General features: G+C 38.5%; 2 protein-coding genes across 2 annotated transcripts; both read left to right on the top strand.

Annotated features, from left to right (window-relative positions):
• The first annotated feature begins 15501 nt into the window (after window positions 1-15501).
• LOC114945793 (uncharacterized) lies at window positions 15502-16362 on the top strand. Its single transcript, XM_029322099.1, has one exon. It carries the CDS (start codon window positions 15502-15504, stop codon window positions 16360-16362), a length of 861 nt encoding a protein of 286 aa, XP_029177932.1.
• Window positions 16363-18214: 1852 nt separating this feature from the next.
• Window positions 18215-18727, top strand: LOC114945792 (uncharacterized). Its single transcript, XM_029322098.1, has one exon. The coding sequence runs from the start codon at window positions 18215-18217 to the stop codon at window positions 18725-18727; it is 513 nt and encodes a 170-aa protein (XP_029177931.1).
• Window positions 18728-24456: the final 5729 nt, after the last annotated feature.

Below are 24456 nucleotides of genomic sequence, written 5' to 3'. Positions count from 1 at the left end.
GAGAAACATGATTATTCTGCATTAATAATATCAGAGGAGGCCACTTTTATATTCTACTTAATTTGTAGTTTCTTATTACTACTAAAATAAATGTACTTTTAATAAGAGTAAATAAAAAAAGCGATTTATAAATCATTGTCCGAAAAAAGATGTATAAGCTATGTCAAAGCTGATCTAAAATTTTTATGAAATCAGCTATAAATATTTTAGAAAGAAAATTAAATAATATAAAATTATGTTACTCAAAGAAATGTTTTGTGTGTACACACCGATAAAGTTAAAAAAAAAAGTAAAATTATTTGATACAGCAAAAATTGGAAAATTTATCTGCTCTAAAATGCAAGATGCCAAGTCAAAAATTAAAATTTAAAAACTTATGCAAATTTAAAATTAATATAAAATAAAAAGAAATAATAAAATTTTAGTTAAAAAAACTGGGCGCGCTGCTAAATAATATTCTAATGATATTAAAATTAAATTGTTACTTTTAAACTCATTGCAATTAAAAGGGGGGAGAAAGAATGAAAGAGGGTTAGAGAGGACGAAAGAAAGTGAAAGAGGACGAAAGAGGGTGAGAGGGAATGAAAGAGGGTGAAAGACGACGAAACAGAGTGAAAGAGGATGAGAGGGAATGAAAAAGGGTGAGAGAGGACGAAAGAGGGTGAAAGAGGACGAAAGAGGGCGAAAGAGGGTGAAAGAGGACGAAAAAGGGTGAAAGAGGACGAAAGAGGGTGAGAAAGGACGTACGAGGGTGAAAGAGGTGAGAGAGAGTGAGAGAGGACGAAAGAGGGTGAAAGAGAATAAAAGAGGGTGAGAGGACGAAGGAGAGTGAAAGAGGACGAAAGAGGGTGAAAGAAAATGAAATAGGGTGAAAAAAAATGAAAGAGAGTGAGAGAAGACAAAGGAGAGTGAAAGAGGACGAAAGAGGGTGAAAGAGGTCGAAAAAGGGTGAGAGAGGACGAAAGAGGGTGAAAGAGGACGAAAGAGGGTGAAAGAGGGCGAAAGAGGGTGAGAGGGAATGAAAGAGGGTTAGACAGAATGAAAGAGGGTGAGACAGAATGAAAGAGGGTGAGAGAGGACGAAGGAGAGTGAAAGAGGACGAAAGAGGGTGAAAGAGAATGAAATAGGGTGAAAAAAAATGAAAGAGAGTGAGAGAAGACAAAGGAGAGTGAAAGAGGACGAAAAAGGGTGTGAAAGAGGTCGAAAAAGGGTGAGAGAGGACGAAAGAGGGTGAAAGAGGACGAAAGAGGACGAAAGAGGGTGAAAGAGGGCGAAATAGGGTGAAAGAGGACGAAAGAGGGTGAGAGAGGACGAAAGAGGGTGAAAGAGGGTGAGAGGACGAAAGAGGACGAAAGAGGGTGAAAGAGGGCGAAAGAGGGTGAAAGAGGACGAAAGAGAGTGAAAGAGGATGAAAGAGTGAGAGAGAATGAAAGAGGGTGAGAGAGGACGAAAGAGGGTGAAAGAGGCGAAAGATGGTGAAAAAAGACGAAAGAGGGTGAAAGAGGACGAAAGAGGGTGAGAGAGGACGAAAGAGGGTGAAAGAGGACGAAAGAGGGTGAGAGGACGAAAGAGGGTGAAAGAGGGCGAAAGAGAGTGAAAGAGTGAGAGAGAATGAAAGAGGGTGAGAGAGGACGAAAGAGGGTGAAAGAGGCGACAGATGGTGAAAAAGGACGAAAGAGGACGAAAGAGGACGAAAGAGGGTGAAAGAGGCGAAAGATGGTGAAAGAGGACGAAAGAGGGTGAAAGAGGGTGAAAGAGGACAACAGAGGGTGAGAGAGAACAAAAAGACTGAAAAAATAGGACGAAAGAGGGTGAGTTAGGGCGAAAGAGGGGTGGGAGTGGGGGTGGGGGTGGGGGCGGGATGTGGGAGGGAAAGGGGTGGGTGGAAGTTGAGGGAGGTGTGAGTGAAAGGTGAGAAGAGATTTATATATATATATAATCCTGATGACGTCAGCGGACGCGGACAGAGAAGAAGAAGAAGAAGAAGAAGAAGAAGAAGAAGAAGAAGAAGACGACGTTTCTTAATTTTTCATGAAAAACGTCACTTTTTGACCGCTTGTATCTCCGGAACGGCTTGACCGATTTTATTTTTTCTTGGCTCAAATTACTCGTGGCGATGCCGCCTTTCAGGTTATGTTACGTGCAATTCAAAATTTTTTATATTTTAGTAGTTCTACACCCCCAAAAAATGGACTTTGATGGTGCAGGATAAGGAGACTTGTAGTGTCTTTTAAGGTCTTTTAGGGTTTGAACATGGCCGGAGACACTACCGCGTCTCCTGATATATGTAAGATGTCTTTATTGATCCCCTATGAGGTTATAATATCATTTACATTATTCTTCTCTTATTTCTACTTACATTCTACTTATTTCTACGCTCGCTTTCCTACTATTCGCCGCTGTGACCTCTCTCTCGCTCTTTTCTTTTTTTCTCATGCTTCCCTCCATTCCTATCTGCCCTGTCTGAACCAATTACACTCTCTTCTCCTCACTCTTCTCTCTCTTTTCTCTCTTTTCGCTTTTTTTGCCATTTTGCTACTTTCCCTTATCTTACTTTTCTTATCTTAAATTATCCTATTCTTAATTATTCTTAATCTTATTTTTACATTTGAACTTATATCTACTTTTATAACTACTCTTATCGCTACTTTTGTCTTATTTCCTATTTTCCTATTTTGGACTTCCGCTTCCGTTGTACAATTATTGTCCTTTTTTTCTTCTCTTTCTCTCTTTTCCTTTCACACACTCACTCTCTCTCCCTTTCACACACCTCCTTTTCCTCCCTTACTTTCTCTCTCCTCCTTCTCTTCTCTTCTTTTTCTTACTACTTTTAGTTCTCTCAACTATTTCTCTCCTTCTTCTTTCCCTAATATTCTTCTTTTCGCTTTCCTGCCAACTCTCTTCCTTCTCTTCTCCTCCGCCCCTGCATCTCTCCCATACATGCTCCTATGTTTTCTCCTTCCCTTCACATAACCTACATCTTCTCTTCTCTTCTCTTCTCCTTCCCAGTACCCACCCCTCCCTCATTTCATTTCCCAGTCTAAATCTTATAATCAATCTCCACCTCTTTTCTATCCATCCTTTTTTCAAATATTTCGGTGTCCTCTCTCCTCTTATTTCCTTATAATATTTGTTATATTTTAATTCCTCTATTTTTTCCTTCTCTCCTCTCTGTTTTCTCGTTTCTCCCTCTTTTAATTCTTCGTATGGTATCCTTCCCTTTTCTCTCACTATTACTCCTCTCTCTTCTAGAAACTCTTTCCTTTCCCTTTCTCATTTCCCAATTATTTTCCCTCTTTCCCATCTCTCTCTTATCTCTTCCCAACATTTCCCTTGCTACCTCTCCTCCTTTCCCTTCTTCCAATCTTTTCTCGAAATTTCATACTCTCTTTCCTGCTCTCCCTCTCATCATTCTTCTTCCCAATTCCTCCCTTACCATGTATCCTGGTGTTCTCCTATCTAAACCCATTATCCATTTCATATATCTTTCATGTACTCCCTCTATTCCTCTTCTTTCCTGCTTCCATCCCCAAATTTCCATATCCCATTACCGTCCAAACTAATGTATCATACAACCACATCCTTCTTTCCCAATCTTTCCCCCATATTTTCTTGCCTATTCCCCATACTTCTCTCATTACTAGTGCTGCTTTTTTCCCTCTTTCTCTCACCTATTCCTTCTGTCCTCCATTTCTCTGAATTATATATCCTAAGTATTTGATTTTTTTAACCTCTTCTAATCTCTTACCTTTCCATCTCCAGTCTATTTTTTTATCTTTTCCCCTCCCTTTCTGAACCTCATTACCTTCGTCTTCTCTTCATTCAAACTTAGTCCTTTCTTCTCCAGATATCCTTCCAGTCTACTCAACATTGCTCTCATAACCTGTTCCTCCTCCGCCAGTACCACTATGTCATCCGCATACGTCAAGGAATATATTTTCTCCTCTCCTACCTTTATTCCTCCCCAGCTCCCTCTTCTCATCTCCTTTTCTAAGAGGAACAGGAGGAAAAAGAACTAAAATGGGAAGAAGTGTGAAAAATAATAAAGATGATGAAAAATCTGCTAATAGAATGTTGAACAGCATTGGGCTCAGCGGACATCCTTGTCTCACTCCTTTTGCTGTCCAAAACTCCGTTCTTATTCTTTCCTTTACCCTCACTTTGTTCTTTGTTTCCTTCATCATCTCCTTCATTCTTTCCACCAGTCCTTCCCTTACTCCTCTCTCTCTCATTGCCTTTATTATCTTCTTCCTTTCCACTGAGTCAAACGCTGCCCTGAGATCTATAAATACTGTAGTCAGTTTCCCCCCTTTCTTCCCTAACTGTCTGTTTATCAGGTAATTTAGCGCATATATCTGATTCATAGTCCCCATGCCTTTTCTGAATCCCGCTTGACTTTTCGAGAGTATCCCTTTCTCTTCTATCTTCTTCCTTATTTTCTCCCCCAAACCGTTGTATATATCTTATACAATAAGAGCATTAGTGCCATCCCTCTATAATCCTCCATTTTTTCCTCCTTTCTCTTCTTTTTAATCGATATAATTATCCCCTCCTTCCAATCCTCAGGCCATCCTTTTTCCCTCCATATCTTATTATAAACCCTCTATGCCCACCTACTCAGGTCTTCTCCTCCATATTTCCATATCTCGTTTGGTATCTTGTTCTTCTCCATTGCTTTTCCATCTTTCATCATCTTTATTATTTTTCACACTTCTTCCCATTTTAGTTCTTTTTCCTCCTGTTCCCCTCCTCTCTCTTTTTTTCCTCTACACTTCCATTAAATATGCACCACCCCTTTTCTTCCAGGAATCCTATTAGTTTCCTTCCCTCTCTGTTTATCTTCTTGTCCTTGGATCTTCTTCCTCCTCCTCTTCCTCTACTACTTCTTCTTCCTTTTAGCCTCCTTCTTCGCCTGTTCGTGCATTGAAATCTCCTCCTATTATCGTTTTAACTCCTATCTCTCCTTTTTCCATCTATTCCTTTATTCCTTCTAACTTCTTGTCCAAGTCCCCATTCACATATATTCCTATTATTCTCCATTTCTCCTTTTCCACCTTCTCAACTTACATGTTATTTTTCTTTCCTCCTCCTCTTCATACATCTCTATAATTTCTATATCCTTTTTCACCCCCAGTAAAATTCCACCTATTGTCCTTCCCTTTTTATTCTTTTTTCCCGCCTTCTGTATTTTCCATGTGTATCCGCTCGGTAACCTATCCTTTAATTCTTCCCATCTCTTAGTTTCTATCCATGTTTCCATTAGAATTAGCACATCCCATTTTTCTTTTTAACCTTTCGCAAAAATCTTTATCTTTATTTCGTATACCTGCTACATTCCAAAACGTTATACTCCATGTGTCCCCTTCCCTCCTACTCTCCCTTCTTTCTACTTCTATTCCTGCCTCTCTTATGCCCTTTCCTGTACTTTCCCCTATTCTTTCCATATTCTTCCTTCCCCATCTATCAGACTCTCTTTCTCCTCATCCCATCTCCACCATTTTCCCTCTATTGCCATTTTCCCATATTTTACCCACACCCTTTTCTCTTTCTCTCCCTGCTATTCCTTCCATATTCCATTTCATTTTTCTCTCTTTCCATGTTAAATCGTCTTCTAACCTAACTTCGTACTCCATTATCTTCCTCCTCTTTTTCATTACTTTGTAACAGCCGTTTTTCGCGAGTGTCGGACAGCGCAGTCGGGATCAGGGCTCGAGAAAGGGTCAACAGAACTCCACAGTTTTTGATATTAAAAATAAAATAAATTTATTACAAAAATTATATACGAGATATAATGCAAAGTAATATAAGCGGCCCGCGGATAATCAGAATGCGGACAATTACATAAAAGATATAATACAAACGAAACATACGATATAATAATACAAAGTAATATAAGCGGCACGCGGGTAATCAGAACGCGGATAATTATAACAAATCACGAAAGATATAATACAAGAAACATATGCGATACAATGCAAAATAATATAAGCGATATAATATAATGAAAACGGAGTATACGCGATATAATACAACATAATATAAGCGGCACGTGTATAATATATATAAGATATATAATAAAACGGAGTATACAAGATAGAATACAAAATAATATAAGCGACACACGGGTAAATTGACGGGTAGGCGCATTTTTTCCGACGGCCGGAATCTATTTTTGACAGGTGTCAAGGCGGATAGGTATTTCGGCGCAGGTGAGGCTTGGAACAAATGGCCGCGGGGCCACTTTCGGGGGTAACGGAGCTTTGTGAATATAAGAAGTTTCGGGGGGCGGAACGCGTACGGGGCGCGTTTCACGCGACGGTGAATCCCCACGATCTCGCGGCGAGAGCGGGTGGGCGGCGCGTACGAGAGAGCACGCGCGAGAAAGTTTTATCTCAAATTGCGTGCAGGACACGTGCCACCGTAATCCTGCGGGCAGGGGGATGCACCGACCTGCTGCAACTCAGCAGCACAAGGGACATCAGCTTTCCCCGAGAAGTCGGTGCAACGTGGATCGGAAGGCAGAGAGGAAGAGGGAGAGAGAGATAGTCGGCCCCGAAGGAGACCGAGTATGTTCGACCTCAGATTTTCTTATATTTCGTTCCGCTGATCAGGATCGGTCGGAGTCAGGAATTGGAATCCTCTTGATCGGTTTTCCGACTCTATTTATACCTCGACTTTGCGGCAGATTATTTGGCGACTCGAAATTAATTTATTATAATGTGGGAGATGTAACGGGATTTTTGCCGCCGGCGTTATTCGGTTGTCTCCGTCAATCGTCGGGCGACTTCGGCTGTTCGTGTACGCGTATCTATAATACGTGCCGTATGTATATGTATACGCGTAGCTATATTGCGTGTCGATATTACGCGTATCTACAGTATGTGCCGTGCACATAGTATGTACATGTATACGCCTGTCTATACTGCGTGTCGTATACGGATACCCGGTGCCGTGTACGAATTACAAGTCGGTTCAGCGATTATTATGTGAGAGATTAGGGTGGCGCGTATGCGCCCGCTGCATTGCTCGGCCGGGCGCAGCCTTCTGACATGCAGTCAGGAACGATGGAGGGGATGCATCGTTACATCTTCCATCTTTTTTCTTACGCTTTTTAATTTTATTATCACCATTTTCTTTTCTTCTCTATTCCTCCTTCCTATAAATTTTTTTTCTTCTATGTCCTCTTTTATACTTAACTTTTTTATCATCTCTTCCATTTTCTTCTCTAGATCTTTTTCTTCTCTTTTCGTTTCTCTCACCAGTATGTTCTTCCTCCTCTCTTCTCTTTCCTTTTTCTCTATCCATTTTTCCATCTTTTTTACTCTAATCTCCCTTTCTCCTCCTTTTATTCCTCGATCCTCTTCTTTTTCTCCTTTTCCTTCTCTTTTCTTTTTCCTTTCAGTTCTTCCTCTAATTGCTTTGTTTTTCCTCTAATTCCATTCTTTCTGTTCTCCATTTTTCCTCTCTTTCATCTATCCTTCTGTCTACCAATTTCTCCATCTCCCCTTTTATTTCTCTTATATTCTTCTTCCACTCTTTCTTCATTATTACTTTCATTTCCCTGGATCCTTCTTTCATTTCTTTTCTCCACTCTTCCTTTATCTCCCTCCACCATCTCTCCTTTCTTCCCTTCTTTTCTCCTGTGTCTCCTTGCGTCTCTATCTGTGCCTTTGTTTCTTCTCTGATTATCTGTTTCTTTTTCCCTTCTCCCTCTGGTAGTTTCTCTCCCTCCCATATCCCTCTTCTGCTTTTTCCACTACCTCTCTTTTCCTTTTTAAAAACTCATCTATACTTCCCGTACTACTTCTTCTTTCCCTTTTCATTCGTTCTTTTCTTATCTTCCATCCTATTTTCTTTTCCTCTGCCATCCTATCTGTCCTCCCTCCTTTTCCTTTCTAGTTTCCTTTTTATATATTACTCCTACTTACTTACTTTCCCTTGTCTGTTTCCCCTCTGTCTATTCTATACTCCGTGCCTTTTTTTTCGTTTTCACTGTTGCTGCCTTTCTATCTAACTTTTGTCCTTGGTTGTTTGTTGCCTGTCACCACAGTATACTAATAACTAGTAGCGTCACTTGGTGGAAATAGCGTCGGAGAAATGCTACAGCGCATGCGTTGCATTACTATCGACAATATGGCGTAAGTGGCTGCAATAACGTGGTTATGTTTATGTTTATAATTTTTATATTTTAAAGTGTAAGACGCGTGCACGGCGCGTGTGAGCGAGCGCGTGCGCGGAGAACGCAAGGAGAGTGTAGGGGGGAGAGAAAGGAAGTAAGAAAAGAAAAGATGGCATAGTGTGCGTGTATAAAAAGAAATTGGAGTAGTACTGTAATCATAAAATATCGCAATAATCAAAAATAAATACTGTGTTGAATATATCCAGTGTTGACTGTAATGATCTAATCAACCTTAAAAAACATATATTCAAATCAAAATTATTAACAAGGCACCAAATTTTACTTGGTCACGGCCAAGACTTAAAATTGGAATAATTTCTAAGAGATTTAATTTTATACATCTCCTCTTCCCCCCTAAGGAAATAAATGCGAGAGAAAAATATAGATTCAAAAGTCGCTGAATCAGGAATCGAACCCGAGACCTTTTGCTTTTTGCCGGACGACTGCTCTTCTAACTGAGCTATTCAGATCCATTCGATACTTAAGCCAGCGTATATAAATTAAGAGTTTAACAAGAAGCCTTACAGAGCCTTGTTAAACTCTTAATTTATATACGCTGGCTTAAAGGCGTTTGTTTACTAACATTATTATATATTTAGCAGAGAAAAGTATAGAATCGAATGGATCTGAATAGCTCAGTTAGAAGAGCAGTCGCTCGGCAAGCAAAACGTCTCGGGTTCGATTCCCGATTCAGCGACTTTCGAATCTATATTTTTCTCTCGCATTTATTTCCTTAGGGGGGAAAAGAGGATGCATGAAATTAAATCTCTTGTAGAGATTATTCCAATTTTAAATCTTGGCCGTGACCAAGTATAATTTGGTGCCTTGTGCACAGATATTTAATTCTAACAAAAAAATTTTAGTTTCGTTGGAATAACGCACTGTCATCCGCGATTTGGCTCTTATTGCCTGTCTTACACTTTAAATTTATATTTATATTACAGAGCCTTGTTAAACTCTTAATTTATAATTTTTAGTTTTGCAGTTTTCAAAATGCAACGTGTAATTGTTGATGGTTTTATGTGTGCAATGATTATCATATTAAATTGTAAATTATAGTCTGCATGTGTAAACAATTTTACATATTTCTTTATTATCAATTGTATATATTATAAAATTTTTTATTTATTTTTGATAAACTGAACAAAATTTGAATCAAGTCAAGAATTAGTCGAGAATTTATATCATAATTTGATATATTATACATATTTCAATTGTCAATAAAAATCAAAATAAATATTAATTTGCTTATAAATAAAATAAAAATGATAAATGTTACTTATGTTTATTATTATTATAAAAACAAATAATATTCTATAATACATAATATAATACAATATACACTTACACATACACACATATATATTTATACACATAAATTATATAATACAATATATATTTTATATTACGAGTAATTTATGAGTCGCCAGTGAAATAAAAATAAAAATATAAAATGTGTTAATAGACCGACCACAACTGGCAATGTTATTCTTTAGTTATTTATTCAAAATTCAGACAACGTTTCGACCTTAGTTCAGGTCCTTATCAAGTCTACAATTATACATATGATTTTTATTTAATTAATTTATATACATTGGTTTACGCTATTTATCATTTTTTAAAAATGTGCTTTTTATTAATAATTTATCAACATTTATAATTATTACTTTTTGATTGTAGACTTGATAAGGACCTGAACTAAGGTCGAAACGTTGTCTGAATTTTGAATAAATAACTAAAGAATAACATTGCCAGTTGTGGTCGGTTTATTAACACATTTTATATTTTTATATTTTATATTATTATTCAATAATTTTATTGTTCATTCATTTTTGTATAATTACTTGCGTTACTTAATTATTACATGTGCAAATTTGCAATATTTCAGAAAATATCAATGCATCAGAATCATTGCAGTCACTCTCTCTTGAATAACATGAAAATATTTTTTATAGTTGTTTTCAGCTTTTTCATCATTTAAATATTAGCGCGCTATTACTATTAAGATTATGGCGACATATTACGTGATCGCGGACACTAACATCAAAGGGACTGACACGGAGTGCCGCTACTGGTTATACTGTGACCACGGCCTATCCACTTTTTCGCGTTTACGAATACTCTCTCTTCCGCGTCGACAGTCCTTGCAAATAATTAATTGTCTTAGCGTAATTTTGTTGTCGCGAGTCCAAAGAAAGGATCTATCTGAACGGTGAGCTCATAAGATTATTAATCTATTGTAATATTGTTTAGCTAATGATGTTAGAAGAATGTGTTCTAGACGTTATATCAAAGATAGCGCTATTTCAGGACATTCGATAAAACATTTATGCTACTGTTTTATCTAGTTGTCTTTTTTTGTTCCTTTCTTGCCATGTTTTTTGTGTCTTCTGTAAATCGTTGTTCTGAATACATTAATATAGTTTTATTTACATTTGTATATTCTCACTATATTGAACGTATATAGTATTTTACTATTTGTGTGGTTATATTAAAACTGCTCAACAGATTATGAGACTTAAAGTGCTTGTATAATTGACACACATATGTTCTAAGGTTATAATGAGATATTTTGCAGAAATATAATTGCAAGATTGAGAGTTATTAAATGAAACCGGTTCACTAATAACGTTTCTGAAGAACTATGGCTAACAAAAATTTTATTAGAGAAATTCGAGTCACAAAGCTTTCAAAGGCAACGTATAGTTCCTGGAAGATTGAAATTCGAGACGCTCTCGAAAGTCATCGAATTTGGGGAGTCGCTGGCGATATTACTGTCAAGCCGGAAGAAGCAGATTTTTCCTTATTATTTACGATAACATCGTTGTAAAGTGAAAGAGTAATTACTCTTGTGTTATCGTAAATAATGAAGATATACAATAGAAGACTGGAAAGTAAAAGACAGCAAAGCTCGCTCAATTATTCGGTCAACTTTAGATGATACGACGTTTGATCAGGTATGTGATTGTGAATCATCGGCAGATATCATAAAAAGAATTAAGATTGTTTATGAACCAAAAACATTAAACGTCTTATTAGAACTATTACGAGAGTTCTTTATTTATTCATGGAAGCCGGATAGTACTGTTGGTACATTTGTAGCGGGACTTAAAGTTATTACTCGTAGAATTGAAGCTTTAGAATCAGAAGATTTCGGTAGAAATTTTAATGAAAAACTTCTAATGGCAAAAATTTTAGGATGTTTACCTAAAGATTTTGATAAGTTTGTCACGAGTTGGTCACTGTTATTAGAAAATGTTTCGCTGAAATCTTTCTTGGAAAAGCTCTCAAATGCGGAAAGAAGTATTACGGAACGAGCGATTACGGAACAAACAGATGATTCAGCGCATGAAGCTTTTAAGGCAAAATCGAAGTCAATGAATAATCAAACAAATAATCAAAAGAAAACATTTAACAAGAAGTTTCAAGGTAAGTGTCACAAATGTGATAAAATAGGACACATGCAGCGAGACTGTTGGTCAAAATCGGAAAAATTGGAAAAACCTGAAACTTCTGAAGAAAAGAAAACGTCAAAAGATCAGAAGAATGAAAGTAATTTGTCGGCATCATTTGTTTTTAAAATAAATGCAAATGATTGTATTATTGCAGATTCCGGAGCCAGCGTTCATTTGACAAGAAATATAGAATGGTTTTCATCATTGCGCAAGTTTACTTTACCAATAGTTTTGAGTGTTGCAAACGGCAAAACGTTATGGGCAACTCACGTTGATAATATTAAAATTGAGAAATCAGTTAATAGCAAGCGATGGGAAAAACGAATATGAGAAAATGTATACTATTCAAAGGATATGAGTAGTGAATCGTTGTTTTCGACAACGTTTATAGAAACAACAAAAGTTATGACTTTTATCATGAAAATGGGATCATGCGTTTAATGATTGGACAAAAAACTGTGTTAGGTGCAAAAAGGATTGGTAATCAGTATGTTCCTTTCATGCAAATCAAACCACCATCGATCTCTGCAAAGGTAGCTTAATCGATTGAATTATGGCACCAACGTCTTGGTCACGTAAGTGATAAAGTAATACGAGCAATGTCGAAAAATAATTTTACAGAAGGACTTGAAGTAATTTTTACAGAAAGAAATAATTGCAATTCATGTCTCTTTGGAAAACAAACAATTAATGTGCATCCTATTCGAGGAAAATGAGATTGTTTGCCAGATCAGCGTCTTCATTCAGATGTTTGTCATATTGGGATAATGTTATGGAATAAATGCAAATATTTTTTACGATAAAAGATGAAGCATCTAGTTATCGCAGAGTATTTTTCATGAGAACGAAAGAAGAAGTATCGGATATTTTGAAGCAGTTTTTAATTGACGCAGAAAAAGAAACAGGAAGAAAAGCAATTTCTTTAAGAACGAATAATGGAATTGAATATGTAAATGAAAAAGCGAAAGAAGTTCTTAAATCTATGAGCATTATTCATGAATTATCACCGCCCAATGTTAAGCAATGTAACAGAATAGCAGAACGAGAAAATCGGACTTTATGTGATACTGCTCAATCGTTATTATTTAACACGGATTTATCAAGAACGGATCGTCATTTACTTTGGACAGAAGCTGTTGGAACGGCAGCGTATCTTCGAAATAAAGTGCCAAATCAAGGACTTATGAGTGACAACTTCATATAATGAATGGTATGGAAGAAGCCTAATATTAAACATCTTCGAGTTTTCGGTGCAAAGGCTTTTGTACATATTCCTAGTTTATTTAGGCAGAAGATGGATCCTAAAGCTAAGAAGACAATTTTTGCTGGATATGATCAATTGACAGATAAAATTTTTCGAGTTTTTGATCCTATAAAGAAGGTTGTAGAAAGAGTTTCTAATGTTATAATACAAGACACGATGGATGTAAACAATCAAGTGTTATTTCCTACACCATTCGACGAACAAGAAGAGAATTATGAGCAAAAGGAGGATCTTGAAGAATCTGTTGAATCTGTTGAACCTGTTGAATCACTTGTTGAACCATCATTTTCAGGTAATGATAAAGCTGAAGTAAACTCAAGTAATGATGATGTTTTTGTGCAGGCATTAGATGACTCAATTGAAGAATTTTCACCTAAAGAAAAAAAAGGACCACCGTTTGGTTCAAAGAATTTTAAAAAATTAGCTCCTCCAACAGACAGACAATTAAGAAACAGATCAAATGAAACAGCATTATTGCCGCAATGAAGACATCAATAGATCCAATCTCTTATGTAGATGCAATTTCCAGAGAAGATGTTGAGCTTTGGAAAAAGGCAATGGATGAAGAAATGTCATTAATAAAGAATAAAACATGGAAGTTAGAAGAATTGCCGAAAGATCGATCTGCAGTTACATATAAGTGGGTTTTTAAAACAAAATTAAAAACTAATGGAACAATTGAACGTTATAAAGCAAGATTAGTTGCATAAGGTTTTAGTCAAACTAGAGGAATATACTATTTTGAAACTTTTTCACTTGTAGTTCGTTATGAATCTGTAAAAACTGTTTTGTCAATAGTTGCAAAGTATGATATGGAAATAATTCAATTTAATATAAAGACAGCTTTTCATAATGGTCCACTTCATGAAGATATTTACATGCAATAGCCTGAGGATATGAGGATGGAACTGATCATATTTGTCATCTGCAAAAGATCTTTACGGACTCAAACAGGCATCAAGAAATTGGAATATTCATTTCAAAAAATTTGTAATGGAACATAATTTAATACAACATAAATATAATAATATTAATTTTTTAAATTCTACAGTTATCCGCAATGGAAATTAATTGACAACTAATTGGTTTAGGAAACCTACATGTTCTGGTAGATACATCAATTTTCTTTCAAGTCATCCTATTAAATATAAAATTAATACGATTTACAATTTAGTAGACCATGCAATTTTACTGTCAAACGAACAATTTCATAATACGAATATTGAGATTGTAAAGAACATTTTAATTTATAATTGCTTTCCGGATCGTATTATTAATAAATATGTAAATAAAAGAATTAATGTACTAAATAACAATAGGAATGTTAACCGTCACAATGCGGATAATAACGACAATTTGAGTAATGATTTGGATAATAACGATAATGTGAATTCGGCTCAAGATAAGAATTATGTATTTCCACTTCCATATGTTAAAGACGTCAGCGACAGTATTAAAAGGTCACTTAAAAATGCTAACTTAAATGTCGTTTATAGTTTGCCAAAAAAATTGAATAGATTGATAAAACGAGGTAAAAATTTGATAACTAATGATATAAAAACGAATGTAGTATACAAAATCAATTGTGAAAATTGTAATGCCTCATACATTGGACAAACTAAGAGACATTTATGCACTAGAGTGAAGGAACATGCCAACAATATTAAATTACATGAGTCTAATCATTCGGTTTTGAGTAAACACAGATGTGATTTTGGACATAACTTTGATTGGAAATCACCGACCATTTTACATAATGAGAAACATGTAAGAAAGAGAGAGATTGCTGAAATGTTCTTCATAAAGAAGCATGATAATACGGTTAATCTACAGAAAGACACTGAGAATTTGACAAATGTTTACGACAAAATAATAAAGATTGTTTAGTGTCGCGTTTCAAAGTTAGTCGTTGATGAAACATCATAACGATGGGACGTGTTCCTCTTTTAACTTTTAACTATTAGTTTTAAATAAGACCGGTGTGATGTTGCGTTAATCTCAGTTTAATTATTGGGTATGTTTATAAAATTTATATTTATATTATTAACTTAACATTTAGATAGTTTCTTGTATGTTTCAACATTGGTAAAAACGATTGTGTAATATTATGTTATAGAATTTTCACTTGATAAGGACCACAACCAAATGGTTGAAACGTCGTGAAAGAATTAAATAAAATTGCTAGTTACATCGAAATCAAGTTTGCCAAGATAATTTAATACAATCGGACTCGGATCCATGCATTTTTACAAGAGATGCTAATACGGATGACTGGATGATTCTATGTTTGTATTGTGGCGATAAATGCCACAAGCATATAAAATATTACGAAATGAAAATATATATAAAGTAAAATTCATACGAAATTAAAATATATTACAAGCTACGAGTGTTAAGGATTTCGCGACCGGTGACACAAAATAATAAATAAACAATAAGCGTCTAACATAACGAAAGTAAATGTCGATTTTCGTACATAATAAAAAGCGAAAGTACCTGAGAATAATATAATCACCTAAAATTATTTAATCACCTATATTTAATCACCTAAAAATAAAAATAAGGTCGTGGAATGATCGAGAGTAGAACGACCTTGCCTGTTAATGGCGGGCGCCGAGGTAAATCGCGTAGGCATGAGAATGCCGGAATTTACTTCTGGGGATCCGGAACTATGGTTTAAGATAATAGATCGGAGCTTCCGGGCCGCTGGAATTACGACGGACGCGACCAAATTCGGTTACGTACTTACGGCGATCGGTCCGCGACACGCGATGGAGGTACGCGACATAATTATGAATCCGCCAGCGGAACGAGCGTACGAAACTTTAAGATGCGAGCTGATCAAAAGATTAAGCTTGTCGCAGGAGCACAAGACGCGTCGGCTCCTGGAGCACGAGGAAATAGGCGACCGCAAACCGACACAATTTTTGCGGCACCTTCGAGGTCTCGCCGGTAATGTCGTCGGGGACGAGGTCCTGCGAACCATATGGTTGAGCCGACTACCCGTGTACTTGCAGCCGCATCTTGTAACGCGTGTGGGAGATTCGCTGGAGACGCTCGCGGATATGGCGGACGCGATCGTGGAAGCAACGAGAGCACCCGCGGTGCACGTCGCGGAAGCGGCTCGGCCGACGGCATTCGCGGGTGCCGAAGCAAACGGAATAGCTGCATTAGAAGCCAGGATCAACGTGCAGATGACGCAGATGCGGATGGCCATGCAGCAAAAGTTCGCGGAACAAATGACCGGCTTGTGGAAATGCATCGAGGTATTGGGTGAGCGAGAACCTCGCCGGAGCGACGGCGGTAGTCGTCGCAGGCGGGAGCGTTCGCGATCGCGCTCTCGCGTCCGGGGTCATGCGTCGAACAATCTCTGTTATTTCCATTGGAGATTCGGACCGGACGCACGAAGATGTGAGCCCCCGTGTGCCGGACAGCCGCAGGGAAACGTGATGGCCTGTCACTGATGACGGCCGGTGATCAAGGCCAGAATTCGCGCCGTCTATTCGTAACTTCGATGCGGAACTAAGAGACAAACGGGTGTTCTCGACGATTGACCTAGTGCGCGCATACCACCAGATACCGGTGGCGGAGAGTGATATTCCGAAGACCGCAATCACTACGCCGTTCGGCATGTTCGAGTTTCCGTATATGTCGTTTGAATTGAGAAACGCGGCGCAGACTTTCCAACGGTTTATTGACGAGGTCTTGCGCGGACTCGACTTTTGTTACGCGTACATTGACGACATTCTGATCGCGTCAACGACAGCCAAAGAGCATAGTGAACATCTTAAAATATTGTTCGAGCGATTACAAACATATGGCGTTGTGATTAACCCGGGAAAGTGCGTGTTCGGACAAACGGAAGTGAAATTCCTCGGATACAAAGTGAGCGGACACGGCACGCGACCATTGCCGGCGCGCGTACGGGCGATCGAGAAGTTCGAGGAGCCGAAGACAGCGAAGGAATTGAGGCGGTATCTTGGCATGATCAATTTCTACAGGAGATGTCTGCCAAGAGCCGCGGAAATTCAGGCGCCATTAAACAAGTTGCTTCATGGCAATATCAGAGGGAAGGCGCTCGTTAAGTGGACGCTGGCAGCGAAACAGGCGTTCAAGGACGCAAAAAGTAGTTTGGTGCGAGCTATTCTGATATCGCACCCGAAAGTGAACGCGGAGCTTGCCCTATTCACCGACGCATCAGACAGCAGCGTGGGAGCCGTACTGCAGCAGCGAGCGGAAGAAGAGTGAGAACCACTGGGCTTCTTCTCGAAAAAATTAAGCCCGACGGAAGCTAAATACAGCGCATTTGATCGGGAGCTTTTGGCGATTTATTTAGCAATCAAATACTTCCGCCACATGGTCAAAGCACGGACCTTCGCAATTTATACGGACCACAAACCTCTCACGTATGCATTTCAAAGAAAGCCTAAAAAATGCACGCCGCGACAATTTCGGCATCTGGATTTTGTCGGGCAATTCACGACGGACGTACGGCACATGAGAGGAGAAGAGAACGTAGTGGCGGACACGCTATCGCGCATCGAGGAAGTAAAAACACCGCTCGATTACGAGGCACTCGCGAGATCGCAGGAGGACGATGCGGAGTACAACGAATACATCGAGGGCACGAGCGGACTCAAATTAAAAAAAATAGAAATTCCAGGCGCAGGCACTACGATATGGTGCGATACGACGACAAAGATTCTGAGACCATTTTTGACAAGGCCTTTTCGAAGGGCCGCATTCAACATACTACATGGACTGGCACACCCGGGGATACGAGCGACGGTGAAGATAGTGACACAGCGTTACGTCTGACCGTCAATAAAAAATGATTGCAGTACATGGGCACGCGCATGCATCGAGTGCCAGCGAGCAAAGATTACACGCCACGTAAAATCACCGAGAGGCATTTTTGAGTAACCGAGTCAAAGGTTTGAGCATGTGCACGTGGATATTATTAATATGCTGATATCGGACGGAAACAAATATTGTTTGACCTGCATCGACCGATTCACGCGCTGGCCGGAGGCGTTTTCCATGGAGAACCAGGAGGCAGAAACAGTTGCGAGGACGTTCTACCACGGCTGGATAAGCAGATTCGGCGTGCCGTTGAGGATAACAACCAACCAGGGACGGCAATTCGAGGCGCACCTCTTCAAGGAGTTGAGCGGATTGCTAGGATCTAACCACCTGAGGACGACTGCCTATCACCCCCAGGCCAACGGCATGGTAGAACGATGGCACCGCCAATTAAAAGCATAGATCAAGTGCCATTAGAAGGACCGGTGGACAGATGTGCTGCCGACAGTTCTGATGGGCATAAGAGCGGCGTGGAAGGACGATCTGCAGGCGACGACGGCCGAGCTGGTGTATGGAGAGGCGCTCAGACTGCCAGGACAATTCTTAAATAAGCAGTCCGGCGAGGAGAGAGACGCCAGCAATTTCGTCAAGGAGTTGCGACGTCATTTCGAGGAGGTCCGGCCGGTCGAAATCACGCAGCACGGAGAACGACGCCCGTTTGTATTTAAGCAGCTGGGAACCACGGAGAGTGTGTTTGTTCAGCACGACGGGCTGAAAACACAATTGCAAATGCCGTACGATGGGTCCTACACGGTGGTTCGACGAGGAGAGAAAACCTTTGTCGTGCGTATGCACGGGAAAGAGCAAACGATATCCATCGATCGTTTAAAACCAGCATATTTGATTACAAAGAAACAGAATGACGAAGCGTCGCCGACGGCAAGGACTCCTGGAGACAGAGAGACGAGACTGGACCCGGAGCAGCCAAATGAGGCGCAGCCAGCGAGTGAAGGACGAGACACATGAACAAGAAGCGGTCGAAGGGTCCAATTCCCGGATCGATATACAATGTAACGCGGCGTGTCGGACAAAATTTTTTAATTTATATTATTATTAATTTTAATTTTTTTTTTATCTCTCCACGCGAGATTATACATTGACGCGGTGACTAATGACGACTCGAATCGACGAATAGGCGGTAATAAAATAATTGTGCAATAACACGAGGTCGAAAATTAGAAAACCACTAGAAGGGGGGTACTGTGGCGATAAATGCCACAAGCATATAAAATATTACGAAATGAAAATATATATAAAGTAAAATTCATACAAAATTAAAATATATTACAAGCGACGAGTGTTAAGGATATCGCGACCGGTGACACAAAATAATAAATAAACAATAAGCGTCTAATATAACGAAAATAAATGTCAATTTTTGTACATAATAAAAAGCGAAAGTACCTGAGAATAATATAGTCTAATCACCTAAAAATAAAAATAAGGTCGTGGAATGATCGAGAGAAACGAGACAATGCGCGGCCTCAAAGAGGCAGATAGAATTTGACTCGCGTTCGCGATACACGGTTTTCCTCGGTGGAGAGTAAAGAGTTTATATTCTTTGTGTGACTCGAATAAACGCAGTAAAATACAATATACTGTACAACATCAAATTATTATTCCGTCTAAAATATCCTCTTCCGATTCGCGATATTGGCAAAACATTAATTACCGAACAAGCACACGCGCATCATATAATACCGCAAAGTATGTTGATGATGGACTCATAGCATGCAAAAATAAAAAATTATTAAAGGATTTTATTTCCTCATTAAAAAGAAAATTTAAAATTACATTTCATGAACCATCATGTTATGTCGACATAGAAATAAAACGTGATCGAAAAATGAAGACACTCTACATTGATCAACAAGGATATATTTCTCGGATGCTGTGTCGTTTTGGAATGGAAAACAGTAAAACGACAACTTCACCAATGAATTGTTCTGTTAAATTATCGGAGCTGAAGAATAAAGAAGAATTCAGTGAGAAGAGATTTCCTTATCAAAAAGCTGTGAGCTGTCTGATATAGCATTAATATCAAAGCCAGACATTTCATATGCTGTGAATACACTTGCTCGATTTTCGAATAATCCATCTAAACTGCATTCATTCGGAAAACAGTTAAACATGTTATGAAATATCTCAAGAACACGATTAATTTTTTTTGTGCTACAATAAAAAATAGAAGATGGAATAATTGAATATTGCGATTCTAATTATGCTGGAGATTTGATAAAGAAAAAATCAACATCTAAATATATATTTGTTTTACACGGAGGACCAATAGCCTGGTCATCAAGTCTACAACGAATTACAGCTCTCTCATCGTCAGAAGCAGAATATATATATCAATTTCGGAAGCATTGAAGGAACTTTTGTGGTTACGACCATTACTGAAATCTCGGTTTAAAACAAGCAAAAGAGACTGAACTGAAAGTAGATAATCAAGCAGCGATAGCGAGGTCAAAGAATCCGGAGTTCCACAAGAAAACTAAGCATATTGGAGTACGTTTTCATCATATTAGACAAGAGCAAGAAGCAGGAAATGTAACTGTTAGCTACATCTCAACAAATGAACAAGTAGCTGACTTGCTTACGAAGAGTATATTATGGATAAAAATGTCAACATATCTCGAGATCCTGAAGATGACGTCATGAACAAGAGGAGGTGTTAGAAGAATGTGTTCTAGACGTTATATCGAAGATAGCAATATTTCAGAACATTCAATAAAACATTTATGCTACTAACAATAATATGGCTAGAACGCTCTTATCGTTAATAACAAGGATAGAGAATGTATCGCTGTGAAGAGCCAAATATAATACTTAGCAATTTGCTAAGACGAGGAACAAATCAAGATTTAATCTCAAATCAAGATTTAAATTCCTTTTCCCGTTACCCCTCTAAAATTAATGTAGACGAGAAAAATATACCGAAAAAGCCGGCTAAATCGGGAATCGAACCCGAGCTTCCGCTAACCGGGCGACTGCTTTTACCAACTGACTCTTACCAATTTATGCTACTGTTTTATCTAGTTGTCTTTTTTTGTTCCTTTCTTGCCGTGTCTTTTGTGTCTCTTCTGTAAATCGTTCTTTTGAATACATTATAATATAGTTCTTCAATTTACATTTAAATATTCTCACTATATTGAACGTATATAGTATTTTACTATTTGTGTGGTCATATTAAAACTGCTTTTTCAGATGTCAAGAAACAATAATTATTAAAATTATCATAAATTTAAATCATAAATTATTAAAATGTTCTGCGTGAAATAGCGTGCGCGCCCTTAAAGTGTCCTCGTTTGTTGTCGCGCATACCGCGCGGATCACGTGCGCGCGGCATGAAACATGATACCTGGTGGCCCGCACTGCCGATTTCGCGCGCGAAGATTATTGTAAATTACGAAATAAGGAAATTGTTGGCGTTCACCATCCTGCGGAATTACTTGCGCGTATTATCGTCGAATTATTGAGAAAACGAACCGACGACGTCGAGAAGGCGTTTCTCGCCATTATACGGCTGCTTTTAAGTGCCTAAATCGCGCGTACATTGTTCGGAATCGCGGGTGAGAGCAAGGGGATTGTCAGCGTATGTTTAGAAATTCATTGTCGAGGTGTGATCAAACCTCCGGTAATAATTTCTATCGCCGGGACATCGTCTAAGAAATTCTTTCGTTGCGCTCGCCCCCGACCTCCGAAAACACGCAAAATTGTTGAGTCGCAGGGGTTCTCCGCCCCAAGTACAGCTCGCGGAATACGACAAGTAACTTCTTGNTGTAGAGAGTAATTATATTATACCGATCAATTACGATATACTTTATGTACTGCCATCAACGATTATATCTTTCTGTCTTTTTATTTAAAATGTCAAACATACTTTTTTTCCTTATCTCTCTTAATTATATATGTCCATCTCTTATTAGAAACTTTATATTTTCTAGACAACTATTATCTGCACCGCAACCGTAGAACACGAGATACATACACAGGCCGACAGCCTCCCCGTGAACGTGAGACCCTATCGCCTTCCAGAGAAACACAAGGCGGAGATTAATAAACAGGTACAGGAGATGTTGAAGGACGGAATAATTCAAATGAGTACTAGCCAATGGAACGCGCCATTATTGGTAGTACCGAAGAAGGCAGATGCTTCTGGACAACCCAGATTAAGAATAGTCGTAGATTTTCGACGATTAAATAATCTAACGATAGGCGACTCGTTTCCACTGCCAAATATCACCGACATATTGGACCAGCTAGGGAACGCAAAGTATTTCACTACGTTAGATCTGGCCTTAGGATACCATCAGATACCTATGGCCGAGAACGATAAAAGTAAAACCGCATTTTCTACTCCCTATGGACACTATGAGTTCAACCGAATGCCGTTTGGATTGAAAAACGCGCCAGCCACTTTCCAACGATTAATGAATTCTGTCTTAACAGGGATACAAGGGCTAAAATGTTTAGTTTACCTAGACGACATTGTCATCTATGGATCCAGCTTGGAAGATCACAATAGAAGACTCGTCAAAGTACTACAAAGACTACGAAAACATAATCTCAAGTTACAACCGGACAAATGCGAGTTTCTGCGGAAGGAAATAACTTATCTAGGCCACATCATATCGGAAAGCGAAATAATGCCAGATCCTTCGAAATTAGAAGCAGTAAGAAATTTTCCGACGCCAACAAAAATCAAGGATATATAATCCTTCATAGGGCTAGCGGGCTATTACTGAAAATTTATCGAAAACTTCTCGCGAATCGCAAAACCTCTAACTAAACTAACAAAGAAGAATGAATAATTTGAATGGACCAATGAACAAAAAATGCGTTCAATACATTAAAAGAAAAATTAACAACAGCTCCCGTATTAAGATATCCCGATTTTACAGAAGGATTCAATATAACAACAGACGCATCCGATTATGCTATCGGAGCCGTGCTCTCGCAAGGGCCGATAGGCAACGACGGGCCCATTGCTTACGCCAGCAGAGTGTTATCTCGGGCAGAGCAAAATTACAACACGACAGAGAAAGAATTACTAGCCATCGTATGGATTGTCAAACATTTTCGACCGTACATATACGGGACAAAATTTAAAATAGTCACAGACCATAAACCACTAATATGGTTATTTAACGTGACAGATCCCGGATCCCGATTAACACGTTGGAGACTAAAATTAGAAGAATATGACTACGAGATTATCCACAAGGCCGGACGAGCAAACACAAATGCCGACGCCCTGAGTCGTAACATAATGCGGGACACGAAAGAAGAAAGGAGAGAAGAAGAAATCTCCACACTAGAAAAAGAAAAAGAAATTTTCAAACTAGAAGAAGAAGAATCCGTCGATGAAATTAAAGTATATACGGAAGAGGAAAAACAACAATTGCTCCACAAATATTACGATTCCCTGATAGGCGGGCACCAAGGAATCGAACGAACGATTAGACGCATTCGCTTAAATCACAATTGGCCAGGATTAACCAAAGATGTCAAGCGATATATTTCAAAATGCGAATCCTGCCAAAAAAAATAAACTAGCGCGACGAGTAAAAATGCCCTTCGTCACAACCGATACGCCGAAAAAACCTTTCGAGAAATGCGCACTAGATATTCTCGGACCGTTGACAATTACTAATAACGGACAGATATTTACTGACATTTCAGGATAACCTGACAAAATTTAGTAAAGCGATACCAATCATGAATCAGGAAGCAAATACAATCGCAAAAGAATTTACCACGAAAATAATTTGCGAGCATGGAATTCCTGAAAAAATATTAACCGATCAAGGAACTAATTTCATAAGCGACATATTCAAAAATACGTGCAAGCTACTCAAAATCGATAAGATCCAAACCACCGCGTATCATCCGGAAAGCAACGGAGCGCTAGAGTGATCCCATCGTACTCTAGCCAAATATCTAAGACATTACATAAATAATGACCAGACAGACTGGGACGAGTGGATTCCCTACGCTATGTTCGCATACAACACCGAAGGGGCCCGTTGCCAGACACCCCTTCTGATCAAGGAACTTCCAAAAAGCGAAACTATAAAAACGGAGCAGGAGACGCGCCCGAGAGTCGCTCTCGAGTTGATACTTAAGAGTAACCTCGCTAACCGCGTGCGGTCTATAACACCTTATCGCAGTCGCGCGCGCGAGTCACGAAATCGTAACCGATTTCGCTTGATTAGTTATTATAAGTAACTACAAAGTGTAACATTGTGGAAATAAAGATAACGCCAAGTGTTTAATTCAAATAAAGAGTTTTTAATAGTGAAACGTGAAGTGCATTTGTACAACCATTTCGATTCAAGCCCTGACGCCCCGGATCCTCATCTTAATTTGGCGCGACCCTTTGTGCCTTACCCGAGGTACATAACAAATTATAACGATGATAATCACAAAAAGACAGTATTGTACATAAAACATACCACCAAATAAATAAAGCACACAGAGAAAAGCAATAAATAAATGACGATAAAACAAACAACAAACTATAACTTATACTCTCTGTATCAATAAATCATATATCAGGCTTAAATTTTCTGTATCTTTTTGTAAAATTATTTTTTCACAATGTAATATTTTAGGGTCTTTCTAATTAAAATCATGACCATGTAAAGCACGATGTTTACTGACCACATTGTAATTACTGTTTTTTTATGTCA

This window comes from Nylanderia fulva, unplaced genomic scaffold, assembly GCF_048542155.1.
Source record: "Nylanderia fulva isolate GAGA-0341 unplaced genomic scaffold, ASM4854215v1 Scaffold47, whole genome shotgun sequence".
Classification (NCBI taxonomy): Eukaryota; Metazoa; Arthropoda; class Insecta; order Hymenoptera; family Formicidae; genus Nylanderia; species Nylanderia fulva.
Note: the sequence above shows the minus strand (reverse complement) of the source record. Positions and strands in the feature narration are given on the sequence as shown.

What these genes read in the sequence shown, in the direction of transcription:
- LOC114945793 (XM_029322099.1), top strand. Translation starts at nt 15,502, where the DNA reads ATGGCGGGCGCCGAGGTAAATCGCGTAGGCATGAGAATGCCGGAATTT.
- LOC114945792 (XM_029322098.1), top strand. Translation starts at nt 18,215, where the DNA reads ATGGGCATAAGAGCGGCGTGGAAGGACGATCTGCAGGCGACGACGGCC.